This window comes from Hyaloscypha bicolor (assembly GCF_002865645.1).
Source record: "Hyaloscypha bicolor E unplaced genomic scaffold K444scaffold_28, whole genome shotgun sequence".
In the NCBI taxonomy this organism is placed as follows: Eukaryota; Fungi; Ascomycota; class Leotiomycetes; order Helotiales; family Hyaloscyphaceae; genus Hyaloscypha; species Hyaloscypha bicolor.
This window is the reverse complement of record NW_020194530.1, coordinates 66,469-82,673: the sequence shown is the minus strand read 5'-3', so window position 1 is coordinate 82,673 and position 16,205 is coordinate 66,469. Positions and strand designations below refer to the sequence as shown.

At 39.5% G+C, this 16,205-nt stretch overlaps 4 protein-coding genes across 4 annotated transcripts; 1 reads left to right on the top strand and 3 right to left on the bottom strand.

The window, feature by feature from the left end:
* Nucleotides 1–5,605: 5,605 nt before the first annotated feature.
* K444DRAFT_650785 (NAD(P)-binding protein) lies at nucleotides 5,606–6,762 on the bottom strand (the record flags this gene model as incomplete). Its single annotated transcript, XM_024885660.1, has 4 exons — nucleotides 6,606–6,762; nucleotides 6,104–6,552; nucleotides 5,918–6,067; nucleotides 5,606–5,806 (listed from the first exon to the last, which is right to left on the bottom strand). The coding sequence occupies exons 1-4, from the start codon at nucleotides 6,688–6,690 to the stop codon at nucleotides 5,606–5,608; spliced, it is 885 nt and encodes a 294-aa protein (XP_024741320.1). The 5' UTR covers nucleotides 6,691–6,762.
* Nucleotides 6,763–8,150: 1,388 nt separating this feature from the next.
* On the bottom strand, nucleotides 8,151–9,626 carry K444DRAFT_609040 (uncharacterized protein). The gene has a single exon (XM_024879499.1). It carries the CDS (start codon nucleotides 9,613–9,615, stop codon nucleotides 8,299–8,301), a length of 1,317 nt encoding a protein of 438 aa, XP_024741319.1. The 5' UTR covers nucleotides 9,616–9,626; the 3' UTR covers nucleotides 8,151–8,298.
* A 1,015-nt stretch (nucleotides 9,627–10,641) lies between these two features.
* K444DRAFT_640915 (uncharacterized protein) lies at nucleotides 10,642–13,659 on the bottom strand (the record flags this gene model as incomplete). Its single annotated transcript, XM_024884544.1, has 2 exons — nucleotides 10,642–13,246; nucleotides 13,637–13,659. 2 exons carry the CDS (start codon nucleotides 13,657–13,659, stop codon nucleotides 10,642–10,644), a joined length of 2,628 nt encoding a protein of 875 aa, XP_024741318.1.
* Nucleotides 13,660–14,820: 1,161 nt separating this feature from the next.
* Nucleotides 14,821–15,502, top strand: K444DRAFT_625938 (uncharacterized protein; the record flags this gene model as incomplete). The annotated part of the gene is made up of 2 exons (XM_024882588.1): nucleotides 14,821–14,966; nucleotides 15,013–15,502. The coding sequence occupies 2 exons, from the start codon at nucleotides 14,821–14,823 to the stop codon at nucleotides 15,500–15,502; spliced, it is 636 nt and encodes a 211-aa protein (XP_024741317.1).
* Between the last annotated feature and the right edge of the window lie 703 nt (nucleotides 15,503–16,205).

Here is a 16,205-nt window from a genome sequence, read left to right as displayed (position 1 = left end):
ATTAATAAAAGTGGGCCCAGCCAGCCATTAAGCGAGCCCCATTACCTTAATAATTATTAATAAAAGTGGGCCCAGCCAGCCCTTAAGCGAGCCCCATTACCTCGATAATTATTAATAAAAGTGGGCCCAGCTAGCCATTAAGCGAGCCCTATTACCTCGATAATTATTAATAAAAGTGGGCCTAGCCAGCCATTAAGCGAGCCCTATTACCTCGATAATTATTAATAAAAGTGGGCCTAGCTATTAAACGAGCCCTATTATGGCTTTCTAGTTTAATTATAAACCAATTAGTATTAAAATTAGTATAAAAGTATATTATTATTACTATATTATTAGATTTTTTAACTTTTTATTTAATAGTTTATTATATAATATAAACTAGCTAGTATCTAATTTAGTTATTAATAATTCTATTAATAAAAGTAGGCCCAGCTAGCCCTTAAGCGAGCCCTATTACCTTAATAATTATTAATAAAAGTGGGTCTAGCTAGCTATTAAGTAAGTTCTATTATATAAATATCTCGCTTTCTAGTTTAATTATAAACTAATTAGTATAAAGATTAGTATAAAAGTAAACTATTATAAATATACTATTATATTTTCTATTTAATAATCTATTATATAATATAGACTAGCTAGTATTTAATACGTAATACTAAGATTTATATTACTATTTCTTCTAAAAAAGATTAAAATTTTTATACTTTTTTTTATTCTCTTTTTAATATATAATAATACTTTATCTTTTATTATTTAAATATAGTTTCTAAATCTGCCTTATTAATCTATTAAGCCTTTACTAATATAGACTTAACTTAATTCAAATCTAATTCCAAATAAAAAGAACTTATAAGAGCTATTTAAACTTATATTTATTTCGGGTATCTAGATATAAGAGAACTATTTAAATATTACTATTATCTTTTTTATAAAAAGAAAAATCTATTAAATATTTATTTGACTTTAGTCTCTACTAATTAATATAATTATCTCAAGTTAATATATAATATTACTATTAAAAGTAAATCGGAAATTAGTTTACTTTAATTAAAAGTAATTAACTAGCTATAATAGCTTTACTTATAAGTAAAGTTATCTGGCTAAATAACTAAAATTAATATATATATCTTTTAATAATATTTTAATTAGATAATAATTTATAAAACTTTAATTTTATTAATTATTATTTATAATTTACCTTTTTAAGTAATTAAATAGCCCGAATTTTATATCTTTTATTAAGTACTTAATCCAGAATCTTAGTTCTTTCTTTCTATAACTTACTTTTATATAAGAAAAAAACTTAGAAAATACTAGATTAGCTTAAAGAATATTATATAATAAAAACTCTAGTCTATAATTTCAAGTATTTATTTTGCTTTTAATATTTGAACTTCTTTATAAAAATATCTTCTTTTAGATATTATTATATATTTTATTAAATAATAAAATAAGAATTATATAAAGGCCCTTCTAGTTCTTTATATAATACTAGATTATTTAGGAAAAAACTAATTTACGGTTTTATAATCTATATTTTAAAACTATAATATTATTAAATAACTTAAAGCTATTATTAATAATAATACTAATATAAATAATATATTATATTAAGCTATTTAGGCTTATTTACTAAGGAAAGAAGAATTAGAATAAAATACTTTATAATAGTAGATTTATTATTTAGGATATATTATTAATTTTTCTATATAAGCCTTTTTATTTTATAATATTTTTATAAATAGAGAATTAGAGGCACTTAATAAGTAAGAGAACTTAAGAGATTTAAAAGCTTTATTAAATAATAAGAAAAAACAAATGAAATTTCGATTTTTAGAACTATTAGGCTAGCTTTATAATATTATTATATATATTTATTACTTTTCTAGTTAGATTACTAGATTTAAAGCTCTTATTAGAAGAATAATTTCTTTTAATAATTAGATATAATAAAATAGCTAGTATATAATACTTAATATTACTTTTTAGTAATATACTTATCTTAATACTTATTATAAGAAATATCTTATAGATCTAAAATTAGATTACCTTAGTTTAGAAAACTAGAAAAGGCTTTAAATAATTTCTACTTTTCTTAAACTATTCTATAGAGCTACTTTTAAGACTTAAGGAAATACTATAATTATTAATTAGGTGTTTTTTATAATAGATATTTTAATTCGAGTATTTAATAAATTACTAGTAAATAATAATTTTTATACTAATCTTTATATTAATCTTTATATTAATTTTTATTATTTAAATTAATAATACTAATTATAGTATAATAGAATATATATATAAATAATAAAGACTTTTATATTTAAATTCGAAAAAAGTAAAAGGTCTTTAATATATATTATTACAAGTCTAATAATATGCCTCTTTATATTATTATTCTTATACTTTATCTAAATTATTATATAAAATATATTAGGGCTAATTAGAAAAAAAGATAGGTTTAGCCTATCTTAACTAAAATTAAAAAGCTTTAAGAGAAATATTAAAATTAGATATCTGTTTTTAATAATTCGGTACTAGTTAAGGAAATTAAATAGCTAGTAAAGAAAGAACTAGATAATTTTAATAAAATTATTTAGATATTAGGGAAATATATATAGCTAGTAAATTAAGATAAATACGAGAATTATTATTAGAAGAAGCCATATAATATTAAGGATTTATTTATACTTTAATAATAGTATTAAGATATATAAAAAAGGTATTAGCTAAAGCTCTTATTTATAGTAATTAATATTCTCTTAATTCTAGTAATAAGTACTAAAATAAAATAAATCTTTTTAGATACTTGCTATATAATATTATAGAATAAGACCTAAATAATAACTAAGATTTTAGAGATAATAAAATACTTAAAATATTAGAAAAGAAATAGAATTTTAAGTATTTTTATTAATACTAGTAAGAAATAATAAAATTAGTATAAAAATTAGTATAATTATAATTATTTTTTTTATAATTTCTAATTTCTAATATCTTAAAAACATAGTACCTAGCTAACTATTACTTTTACTAAAGTTTTTCAAATATTATTAAGTAGCTATAATGTTTTTTATAACTTATAACTTAAAATTAGATAAGAAAATATATTAGTATAAGCTATTTTTTAGCTTCTTTCTAGTATATACTAGTAATATTACTACTTTATAGCCTTTTCGAGATTTAGTAAAGAAATAAAAGCTAGTAATATTTAACTTAGCCTTAGATTCTAATTACTAAATAATAGAACTAGGAAAATTAACTTATTTATTATTTCCCTATATCTAACTAGTCAAGTTTCTCTAAATAGCCTTTTTACCTAGTATAAAGAATTTAGTAGAACTAATAAGTATAATATAATTATTATATAATAATTAGTAATTAATATAAAAATAAGTAAAATTTATATTTATTATATAATAATCTAATTTTATAAAATAAGGATCTTTTCTTTTTTTACTAAGTTTTCTATTATATTATAAACTTAATATATTTATATTTATATTTTAGTTAGTTTTATACTAATTTTTATACTAATCCAAAAAAAGATTATATATCTTAGCTAAAGCTTTTTATATATTATTAGCCTTTTCTTTTATTTTATTCTCTAAAACTTATTTAATCTCTTTTTTTTAATTAAGCTTTTCCTTAGTTTTCTATATTTCCTTAAACTATATATTATTTTCGGAATTATATTTAATCTCTTTTTATACTAGGTTATTATTATCCCAAGCTATATATAAGTTACTATACTTATTATAGCTAAGTAATTATTTAATTACTTTCTAATTCTTTTTTTATTATTTTCTAAAACCAGATTAGTATAAAAATTAGTATAGGAATATTCTAAAAATACCTCCTTAATTTAATACTTATAATAGACTCCTATATTATTTCCTATTATCTTAATAATAAAATACTCTTATATATTACTAAGCTTATTACTTTATATTTTACTATTATAATTATATCTTAATTTACTACTTTTGCTTTTTTAATCTTAGTATAAATAAAGTCTTTTATAAGAGCTTTATTATACTTATATACTTTTATAATATTTGGGTTTTAAGACAAATCTATTAATACTTTTCTCTTATAAATAATAATATAAATAGATCTAATAAAAGAGGCTAGTTAAGATATTATATTAATATAGCTATTATTCTATAATATTATAATTAGTATAAAAATTAATATAATATAAATATAGATTTATTTTAGGCTCTAGGAATAATTTAATAATAATTACTAATATTTTATAATTACTAATATATTTAGTATACTAATTATAGTCTATTACTATAGAATATATTATAAGAATAATCTATATAGAGATTAGTAAATTAATTAGTATATTAAAATACTAATTTATAGATTATAATATAAAGTTATATAATAGTATAATTAAATAATTAAAAAGAAATCGAAAGGTAAATAAGGTAAGATAAAATAAAATTAACTTTATAATATAAAATAATTTACTTTTAAGATATATGAAATTTTTTTTAAGCTATTATCTTATTCTTTTCTATTATTTTACCTTAGCTAATACTTTTCCTTTAACTATATTACTTTAATCCCTTAATTAATTCCTTCTATAGTATATTTCTTAATTTATATTAATTACTATACTAATTAAGATATAGTAATTATAATCTCTAGTTAATTATTTAATTATAGTATAAACCAAGTAAACTAATAGCAAGTATATTACTTTTAAGAAGGCTCTTATAGGTAAGGCTCTAAGAAAAACACTTGATAAAAAAGGCTATATTCCTGCTATTATATAAAAGAAAAGAAAATATAGGTTTAGATCTAGTAATTAATTAATTAGTAAAAATATTAGTATATCTACTAACTAGATTTATAGCTAAGGCCCTTTAAGAAATCAGAAAATATTAGAAAAATACTAATTTATTAATTCTAAAGGTATTATTTTATTAATTAATAAAGGAGATTTTGGCTTAGAAAAGTAAATAAAATATATATATTTAAACTTTGGCTTTATATATTTTATAAGAGTCTATAGAAGCGCTTTTTATTATAGAGTTTGAGTATAAGTCATTTTTCTTAATTATATTAATTTTTATATTAATCTAATTCTAGTAATAAATCTTATAGCTATTTATATAAAGCGGGTTATTATCTAGAAAAAGAATATAAAGCTAGTTTAATAAATAAGATTAGGAATAATAGGTATTAGTAAGATTAGCAAATACCTTATAGTAATACTATAGGATAGTTAGTTTACTTGGGTTACTAGTAAAGTAACTAGGTTACGTATTAGGAAATTAATCTTTATATCTAAGGCAAAGCAGTTAGCTAGCTATTAGATTAATAAAGTAATAACTCAAATTATTACTTTTTTAATATATCTCAAATTAGTTATATTCTTTAAAGAACTAGTATAAAGATTAATTAATTAATTAATTAATTAGAATAGAGAGCAGGAGGGGCAGATTCTGCCGGGCCCCTTACCGCCTAGAACGATAATTATCGCTAATTATTAATAATTATCGATTATCGACAAATTAGCGCGATTATCTAATCATTGCTTATTGAGCTTATCGGAGCCCACACTGTCCATGTTTAATCATTCATAAAGTTATGACGCGAACTTCACAAGCTCTGCTCCAGTGAAATCCCACAGTTTCTTACCCAAACCCAAATCCTGAGCATACTCTGAGCCGGGCACTTCTACCGCTACAGGATTGTAATACTTCCCAGTTTCTGCTTTTTTGGAAGTCGCGGCCCATAGTTGGTTCAGTGTTCCCTGTTGAACATTGAGTGAATATAACCCCGTCCACTGTGAGAATGTCAAGTTAGTCCATCGCGCGAGCAAACTTGGCAGTCACGGGATACCCAAGAGGAAGAAATAAGGACTGAAGTAGTATCTGACCTGCACAAAAGTAACGACCGGGGCGGCAAAAGGATAAGATTCCTTCAACCCACGACTCAAGCCAGTTTTCACACTGCCTGGATGTACGGAAACACAGCGTATCGCTGGATACCGACGGGAGAGCTCGATGGAATAGAGAATATTCGCAAGCTTAGATTGGCCATAACGCTAGCGAGTGGGGAGATTCCTCTGTTCTGATTGGACAGTCTCCAGTTGTAAACCGCCCTTTGGAGCCCACAGGTGTCCAACTGAACTGAGGGTAATAATACGCACATCCGCATTCACTTCTTCGGCAGTTGATAGGAGTTTGGGGAGCAGAAGACTGGTAAGGAGAGCATGTCCCATATGGTTGGTGCTAAATTGAATTTCGTAGCCATCTTTAGTGGTACCAGGCGGTGTCATCATTATGCCAGCATTATTCATGAGGATGTCAAGCCGACTGACGGAAGAATTGACAACCTTTGCTGCCTCGACAATAGAAGCAAAGGATGTCAGATCCAGTTGCAAAAAAGTTATGTTTGCCTTTGGTACGACCTCTTTTATGTTGTGGATTGCAGCTTGTCCCTTGTCTGGGCTCCGTGCAGCCAGGAATATCTGACTTGGGTTATGCTTTGCTAGTTGAAGGACTGATTCTTGTCCAAGGCCGGAGTTTCCTATATTCATTCGAATCAGTTAGAGCAAGGAGTTCCCAATAGGTTCGAATTACCTCCAGTAACCAGAATTACCTTCCCCGAGAGGTCGGGTATGTCGTCATCGGGGCGAAATCCACTATCAGCGAATCCAAAGACCATGCTGTTCTACGTCTTTATAGTTGCTAAATCGAGTGAGTCATTGGATTTGTTGCGGTTCAAATGAACATTTACAGTACAACCAAACTATAAAAGTGCTGAGGCGGATGCTCCCTTGAGGTAGATGTCGAAGCGGTGTGGAGTGGAACATTCCGATTTAAACCTCAGGCTGAATATTTCAAAATAGACTGGAGTGAAGTGGAAGTGGCCCCACTATTTTGTGGCGCCGCCACCGGGAGATCTCCTTTCCCCAGACAACGACACCAAACCAGGGCCGAGTTAGGCCGACTTCCCTCTAAGGGATAGGGACTATCCTTAACCACCCCGCCCTATACTATGTACCAGGGTAAATTTGTCATTTCCTCAATCCGGCCTCAATCAGCACTTGCTCAACACCCGAAAGTCGAATCTGGTATAGCAAAACATATATCGAGTACTTTTCGTGTTATTTAGGGGTAAGCTACCTAAGCGAGGACCCTAACTCGTAAAGTCCCCAAAGCCCCTGCACACAGACAGGTCTTCCCGAAAGAGCGATCAATAGACTTTCCAGACGGAGATCAGATCTTCCACGGGCGCAGGTCTAGTTCGTTCATACTGGTATCGATGGTATCATTCATCCGATTATTTATCCGCCAGTCAGTGTCTTCTCCATCGCATAGTTCTACAAAACGCGAATTTGGTAGGTTGATGCAAGACGAGTTTCGAGTTGCGACCACTCCCCACCATCTCACCTCCCTCGCTTGTATAAATACGATCTCCCCTCATCACGGGAATAAATGGTTCTCATCCGCCACAGGTTTGGTGGATGAGATGAACTGTCTTCCGGAGTCACGCATGACCCATCAGACCATGCGTTAATGACAAGTTGCAAAGGGGATAAATTATATTTCATATTCGATTCTTCTTCCCTCTGTGCTCTGATCGACATTACATTGCATCCAATTTACCCAAACTTTCTGCGAAAGCCAAGCAAAAAGAGCCCATGTATTCCGTGGTTCTCCTTACGTGTCTCGCTCTTGCACCAACTCAATACTGCCGCAAAGAATGCCGTATGTTCCCTTTCGTCCCTCCTCTTCTTCGGCACCGCAACGGTAAGCTAACAAACGTAGTTCTCATGGGTTCCGTCCATATTTCCCAGCACTGACTCGGCTTGCATCACGGATGAAACTCCCAGTAAGAAGTGGGCCTACTTCGGTGCTCTCGCCGCTCTCACCGGAACGAATCCTCAGCCTCCTTCAAATAGTACAAATGGGACCTTCACATTTGGTAACAATGTGACGGCGACTGCACAGCTGAGCAAAGCCACGTTCGTCAGAAGTGTGTGAAGTATTGCGTCGAATCCGCTATGGCCTATGATGTTGGTGGCTGCATTATTTGTATCATAGAACCTGCCCACAAGGATATTGAAGCACACTCCTATGTGGATAGGTCGGTAGAGCGGGACATCATGTAATTAAATAAAGGTTCAGCGCTGCGCGATGGATATTACAGGTGCCATTTGACATAAAACAAATTTTGTGTCGAGGATCTCGATCAGCGAGTAGTTAAAATTGCAGACCCGAATTTGCTAGGAAGACTCCTCGTTAGAGGACTAGAGGTCGACGCAACTTTTCACCCTCTTTCCACCCAAACCATCCCATTCATCCATTTATCCCGCCACCCACAGCCGCCGCACAGTTTTTGAAGGATGTGGTAATCTTCAGTGCTGACGTTAGGGATGACGATCAATTCCAAAGGCTTTGAGTGCTTTCCCAACAGCACTGAATTTGTGATCCTGCCCTGATCCTCTTCATCCATGCTGCTGAGGTTCAAATACCTGATTCGAGATCTGTAAGTATTGGTGTGGCGGTTCATAGGAGAAACAGAGGCCAGTCTTCGTCGTAGATTGCAAGTAGCAATGGCGTCTCTCATAGGGCCTAAGGTGAGCTCGTGCCCAAGCGCGTCTTTCGAAGTTCGGGCATCATGCAGGGAACGACGAGTGGTAGAGAAATCAAATTCAAAATTTGGCCCCATGATGCTTGCCTCGACTTGGTCCATGGTGAGCCCATGCCCCACACTCAGCTCTTCCAAATGTCGACAAAGCTTTTGGAGTTGAGGAACATGATTCGCAGTCATATTTGAGCTGCTGAGATTCAAAGAACGAAGGGTCGGAGGAAAACCGTCAAGTATGGTTGTTGTGTCTTGCTGAGTGAACCTTACACCTGTCGCGTCGAACACAACCAATGAGTTTTTGACTGCCGTATGAGTCGCGAGGAAATGTGCTAGCATAGAAGTGTCATTATCCTGACAATTGGTGATACGCAAGAACTGTAATTTCGCATCAGGATTGATCGCTAGCAACGACTGCGGATTGACGGAGGTGTATGCTAGGTCGAGAGCTTGAAGTTTTGGAAATCGTGGAAGAACATTGCTGAAGATATCGGTGTCAACAAAGCTGACACGGTCCGCAAGGTTCCACAACTGGATGAAGTCGGAGTTGCTCCTACAAGTCAGGGAACGGATGTTAGAGAATGTATCCGGACCGACAGACTCCATAGTCCGAAGAACATCGGACAGATAGGTCGGATGGGTTTTGGGACAAGTATCTGCAATGGTCAATGTCTCCAAGTCTGGCATCCCGAAAAATATTTTCTGGATAGCTTGGTCACTGAGCTTCTTCATCTCGCCGAGCTGTAAATGTAGGGATCTCAAACGGAGAAAGAGAAGCAAGGTTCGCGGAACAAGCCAAGGCCGACCAGAGTTGAGAAACCCCGTGAGATCAAGTGTGCGGATCAGAGGTGCGAGGCTTGGGTTTGAGTCTATGGAGCGAAGAAGTTGAAAGTTTGGTCCTTCAGCAGCGAGTCTTTCTTGGACCACCTTGATATCTCGATAGAACAGTGGGAGAGCGACATCGTACATACGACGAGATAGCTGAAGGCAAGGTAACATAGAGAAAGTTGCTTGGGTTGTATTTGGGGAAGCTGACCGGCGGTTAGATTCGAGCAATTGGCTGAAATGCATATTCTTACACGGCAACTCGTCAAACATGGACCATTGTCTAATTCCCGAGACCGGTAGGACCAAGAAGTCAAGTATTCTAGAAAGCAATTCATTCGGAAGCTGCTCCAATGGCGAGTTGCCAGGAGGGTACGGAGCTTTCCCCAGCACAGCTGAAACCCAGTCTGTAAAGTGTTGCATACTTTAATTGAGTTTGGGATGTGGAAGTAAAAGACAGCAAACGTATGGCTCTGCAGAAGCTTCCTGGTCGCCATTAAAAAGTACAAGCTTCCACAGGAGTCTGCGCGAGCTATTTATCATCTTGATTTCCATTATACTTCATAGACGCTCGATATAGGTAAGTGGCCAAAAATGTGATATTCGATGATTCCTGACCTGCCATTAATCACGACATAGACTTGTCGTGTTGCACTTAGCATCATCGCTTGACTCGCCAAGCAACAAATATCCAATCGCCTAGAATTTTTATAAATCGTGCATTCACCCTGACTAAAAACAATGTCCTGTGCCATGAAAATTTAATAATAGCACCCCGTGGCTCAGCAGCAACTTGTCAAGTTCTTGGTCGGAGAGCCGTTTTACGTAACTGGGCACAATCTGGGGAGAGCGGGGTTGCGCGAAAATGCCTCCGAGCCAAGGATCTCCACCCGCCAAGAATCGTGATGCCAGTGCACGTGAAGTATGAAATACATCCCAAGATATTCAGCGGACTTCGAAAATACGCCACAACCGAAATCACGGAAAAATCTCTTCGGATCCTGACCAATATACGAACGAAAACCTTCACTGGAGAATGCCTCGACCAAGAGCGCCGAGGAGATGGAGTTAGTCTTCGTATTTCCTCTTGCAAATGGCTGTCCAGCTGCAAGAATCTATAGAATCTGGGTCCAACCGCATCGGTGGATGGACCATAATTACCCGCAAAGGTAGCTAAGAGTTATTGAGACCCACGGGGAATCAAGCCTTCCGTCGTCGCTTCGCCATGCTGCCAGTGTTACCAGCGTGGCTTTCACCGTCTCCGGCCAGTTCATCGACCTCATCGTCATCCCCAACCCCCCTCGCCATGCTGCTTTCCCTCATCTCCTCACTCCGCCGTTCGGCACTCCGCAGACTGCCCACGACCTTCTCGACGTCTGTAAACATTGCCCGTGTATCCTTGATCACCCCGTCCTCGTCTATTTCGTAACCGACACTATCACCTTTGCCCTTCCCGATGCCTTGCCATCTCTTTCCAAAACCTCGGTCAGGGTCAGGGTTGAACATGACTGCATTCGCAAAAATGCGCATCAATTCCTTTTCCAGTTGTGCGTAATTGATGATCCCTTTGGGTGGAATGAGGTCTTCAGAGATGGGTAGCCAAATGTTCGATGCGTTAGGGTTCATATCTTCAGGAGCCGCAGCGGTGGCGGCCCGAGAACCATGAAGAATTGCACCACGAATGCTCTTCAAGTCTTGGGGGCGAAGAATGATATTTGTGTAACCAGGGGCATCACGTTCTTTGACAGGTGCTGCGAACGTACTAGCATTTCGGTGACCGGAGATAGATTCCAGTGCAGATGCGGAGATCTTGGGGAATGCCTTAGTCCACATAACATGACCAGGGGGACCGGCCGAACGAGCTTCAAAAGGTATACTGGAGGCTCGTTTGCGTTTCGTCGGGTGTCGAGGGGATGGGCCAGACCGTGAAGGCAGTGGAAGGTGTGTAGAAGATTCATCAGCAGTGGTATCACCAGCATCGTCAACACCGAGAGGCGTCGCAACTTCTTCCTTCACGTGACGGCTTGCGACATCATTGTCCAAAGACAGCTCATCCTCGTCAGCATGAGACAAGACCGACTGGCTTCTGTAAGACCCAGCAATAACTGATGAGGCTGTACTTCCTGCTCTCGTGGGTTGTACGCCGCGTTTAGGCGCCTTGGTAGGCTTGGGCTGATCCGACGTCTTCATTTGCTTCTTTCCGGATTTCTTCAAAGTCTCAGGTGCGTCTTTTGGGCGGAGAATAGGGCTGAGTGGTTCCATCGCAGGTGGAGACAATGACATGGTAGATCTAGGAGTCGTCCCAGCTACCTTGGGTGTCCATCTCGTTCCACTACCAGTCAATGGAACGAGGCCTCCTTGGGATAACGGGGTATATGGGAGACTTGGACGTAGTCTTGGTGTTTGATTCTGACTTGTGGTCTGGGGCCGTGGGCCTTGACTGCCATTATAGGGAGATGTATAATGTCTATTCTCTGGTTGAATGAGATCAGGGCGAGGAGGATATGGAGGTCGTTGGGTTGGAGGATATGGGTATTGCTGAGGCGAACCTTGGTAGGGGTGCACATATTGCTGCGGCCATTGGGCTGGGCCATTAGCGGGAGGGGCACGATGTTGTTGAGGTGGATATGGTGGTTGGTAACCTGCTGGGTGAGGGCCCAGTTGTTGCATCGTAGGGGGCCCAGAAGGAGGTGCACGGAATTGCTGCCCAGCAACATCGGCAAGAGCATCGAGAGGCATCGCGGCATTGGTGGAAGATCTTCCAATAGCATTCGGTGGAGGGACCAAGATGCCGTGTGGGGATGAGGGCATATGAGGATGCGGTGGGGGTATGCCATGAGGGCCGGAGAAAGAGCTTCTGAGTGGAGCTGGGTAGCCCTGAAGAGGGTGTTGAGAAGAATTGAATTGGGGATATGGAGCACCAACTGGGTATGGAAGGGCTTGATTTGGCGGCCCGTAAGGGGGTTCCCATTGCAATGGCCTAGGCTGCTGTGGCCCCGGTTGAAGCGGGGATGGACCGTGAGGACCAATATTTGCAGGTGGTGGATTCGGTGCTGGAGGTTCATTTCCAGTTCGAGGTGGCTCAAGTATCTTCGGCGAGGATGGGAGACCTTCCTGCTTGTTGGTAAGGTCTGTGATGGCACGTGGCTCTGCTTGTATGTCGAGATTTGGTGCCGGGGCGGGAGGTGGAACTGGCTCCTTTGTGACTTCTGCTTGATGCTCTTCAACAAGAGAGGCTGTAGGCGTCTCTGGTGGCAGTGGTTCCGGTGGCGCACCATTCGTCTTCGGTCGTAGGAGTTCCGTAGGAGCAGTGATGTTCTTGTTTGCCAAAGCCTGATCTTCGTTCAAGATTCGCTCGTCCCACTCGCCTCTCTCGATCTCTCCCAGTTCTCCTTGCACCTCTGCATATCTTCTCTCATCCTCTTGGATTGCCCTGACCATGTAGTCTCGGTATCGTGCATATAATCGGTCCACCAGCAACGGGAGCTTGTCTCGATATTCCTGCGCATCCTTGAAAGACGGCAGGGGTGGACTCTGGAGTTTTCGCTTCTTGGATGCGGCTTGGCCAGCATCTTCGTGCCCATCCTGCTCTTCCGCCTTCAACTCATCCCGTAGAAGCTGGAGATACAATTGCCGCAGAGCACCAGAGCTCAACCTTTGCGCATCGTAGGTGGGTCCATCCTTGATCAGTGAATTGTTTGTGAGGAGATCGGAAATTCGCGTGAAGGCTTGGTCTTCAGTGCCGTATGCGACAAGAGACTGGAACAGCAATAGACATTCGAGTGGCGTGTAATCCGTCCCGAAGCTATTCATACCCTCCGTGAGTCCCCGGATTCCGCCTCGCCAGCGATCGAGAGGACTGGCGAAGCTATCGAGGAGAATGGGAGCCACGGTGGTCTATATAGTGAGGTTAGGAGACGAGTCCAGGAGGGAGGGGGATTGGCGGAGCCTTGCCTTGAAGGAGCTCTTGGACACTTGAGCTCTTTCGTGGGCGATTTGATGTGGCTCATGGGGGGTCGCGTGTGGTTGTTGACTTGGTGTCGCAAAGATGTTGATGTCTTCGCGGAAAATGGTGTTTGTCGACAAATTTGGACTACGGGAGCCAAGTCGGAACTGCGGACGTGGGTTGGCATTTAGCCCGGATCAGGAGCAGGAGCAGGACCGACTAGGACCCGATACAGTATCGAAATCGTACACGATTATTTTTGCTATATTCATCGAAACACGTATATTCACATCCACACGGGCGTCTCATAAAAGCCACTCTCAATTTTCATTCTCCAAGCCCATCAGCCTCAACTCTAATAATTTCTAAGACCAAGATACGGTGGCCGACTTCTACTTGCAGCCACTCCAGAGGACCAGAACAACGGGTACTTGTACAGAAATCGTTCACCGGACCGAACAGGGGGACCAGCCAGTCGTGGAAGCGGAGCTGCCCCTCCAGTCCTCCTCTCCCGGATAAATTTACTGCTCTCCAAAGAACTCCGAACTTGGGTATTAACAGCAGTTATGCTGGCATCTTTTTATTTTGATTTTTGATTTCGATTTTGATTTCGATTTTGATTTTCCTTACCCCTTCCCCTTCAGTCTCGACGCTACGCATCCCCATCCGAACCCTCATCCCCCATGGACTTTCGTACAGTACCACTCTCCAAGGAACATCCAAACTTGGGTATTCACAGCAGCAATCCTGGCTTCTTTTTATTTTTATTTTTATTTTTATTTTTATTTTTATTTTTATCTTCCTTACCCCTTCCCCTTCAGTCTCGACGATACGCATCCCCATCCGAGCCATCTCAAATTCTCAACCATGCTGCGGCCGTCCCAGCGTCATGCCTCACATTTGAGGCCCCAAATTGATCGCCATGGCTAGACTCAGTCCCGTGCTTCAAGATTGCGAGCATGGGGCTGCTTTTGATTGCAGCTGCCTCTCCCTCCTGACGACTGGCTGAACTCGCGCATTAACTTCAGTCATCCCCATGATACCTGACGAGTCGACGACTGATCATGCTGCATGACATTCTGCTGCTCTGCCCAGCCTGACCTCCCCCTCCCTTTTCAGGGACCGGCCAACCCCAACTTGCCCCAAGAGAACTCAGGAGTCAGAACCCAGAACCCAGAACCCAGAACAGAAAGAAGCCACGAGAGAAGCCACGAGAGAAGCCACGATCCGAGACACCAAAGCTAGCCCCGAGCCCGAACCCCCTATTATTGCCAATTTGGAGCCAGAGATCTGCATATCTTATTTACAGGAACACCTCATACACCTCTTACACCTCTTGCACCTCTTGCACCTCTTCACAAGCAACTCCTCTCTACCTACGGACCTGTCCTCTGCATACAGAAACACTACCTATTCTCTCTTTATATCTCAACATGTCCGACGACGAGCTCGACCAAGAATGGAAGCCTTCGAAGGCCAGACCGCAGTCTACCATGGCTCGATCCTTTTCTCTGGCATTGAATGATCTATTCAAGATCGACAACAGTCTAGCAGACCTCGATGCCGCTGTATCGGAGAAGTATGACCCTGTCTTCCCCCGAGATCACTGTCTGACCGCGACCTAGAAAACGAGCAGTCTCCAACCAAACCTCTGAGCTCGAGGCCCTCGAAGCACGCCTGCGCGCCACCGAAGAGCGTTTGAAGAAAGCAGCCAGCACTGGAGTCAGCCCAGCCAAGTCATCATCCTCCGGCAGATCGAGCCCGCGATCACGTCCAGCCCTTGGGGGGGACACCTTTGCTCCAAGCCCAACGAAAGAAGCAAGTCCCACAAGCCCCCTTTCTTCCGAGTTCAGACACCCATCACGGCCCAATACATCAGAACGACCCGCATCTGGGAGAGGAGGTAGACCGACGTCGGGATGGAAGCAAGAGGCGCATCCCGCATACACGGCCCCTCCCATGCCAGGAGCTATGCCCCCGACTCCAAATGACACTCCAAGTGCGAGCGAAGGTGAATCCGATTCCGACTACGTGGTCATTGGACAAGAACGGAAGAGTGCTGACGTTGGGGAAGATGGAGATATGCCTCCGCCGCCGCCACCGCCGCAGAAGTGAAGTAATGACACCATGATGCTCGAGGCGGGATATTTAATGGTTGCATCCGTACATTGGCGTACACGGCGCATTGGGTTTTGCACATCATTCGCTCGTTGGATACCGTTTGAGCTAGCATTGTATATACCACTGATGATTGCAATAGACGATTTCGACTTTGTCTCGGCTGCTGGTCTGCTGCAACGTTTCCATTCGTCCGATTGTTCTCATCCAGGAGAGCGTGCCATCCCGATCGAACCTCCGAACCTCCGAACCTCCGAACCTCCTACATCCTCACACCATGCCGTCTTTACTCGTCCACGAAGACTGTTGGCCCGATGCACTGCTTCTGGCCTGAACAGCAGCTCGGTTACCATGACGATCATGTGCCGTTGGCCTGTAACATATCAGACGCGGGGAAGCTACTCCTATTCGGAGCCACAGCATTGGATACTCAAACCGGGTGTTCTTCACGGCTTTCAGTGAGAATATTGTTGGTGTTGAGACGCGGATCTAAACTTCGTATTTTGGAGTTTTCTGCTCTTTTCGGCAAACCGTGTCTTGACGTCCTACAAATTGATCCGTCTGGTTCCTACGGCCTTGGCAAAATCACTACACGCGCTCATCATCCCTGCCTCTATCTCAATGGAATGTGTCAATCTTGTGTTCCTTCAGCCCTAGGTGTCCTGCAGAGGCTTGCCCAACCATGTAGCCCGACCCTGTA

Bases quoted from the DNA above. Each gene is read 5' to 3' on its own strand.
- K444DRAFT_609040 (XM_024879499.1), bottom strand. From the start codon at position 9,615: ATGTTACCTTGCCTTCAGCTATCTCGTCGTATGTACGATGTCGCTCTC.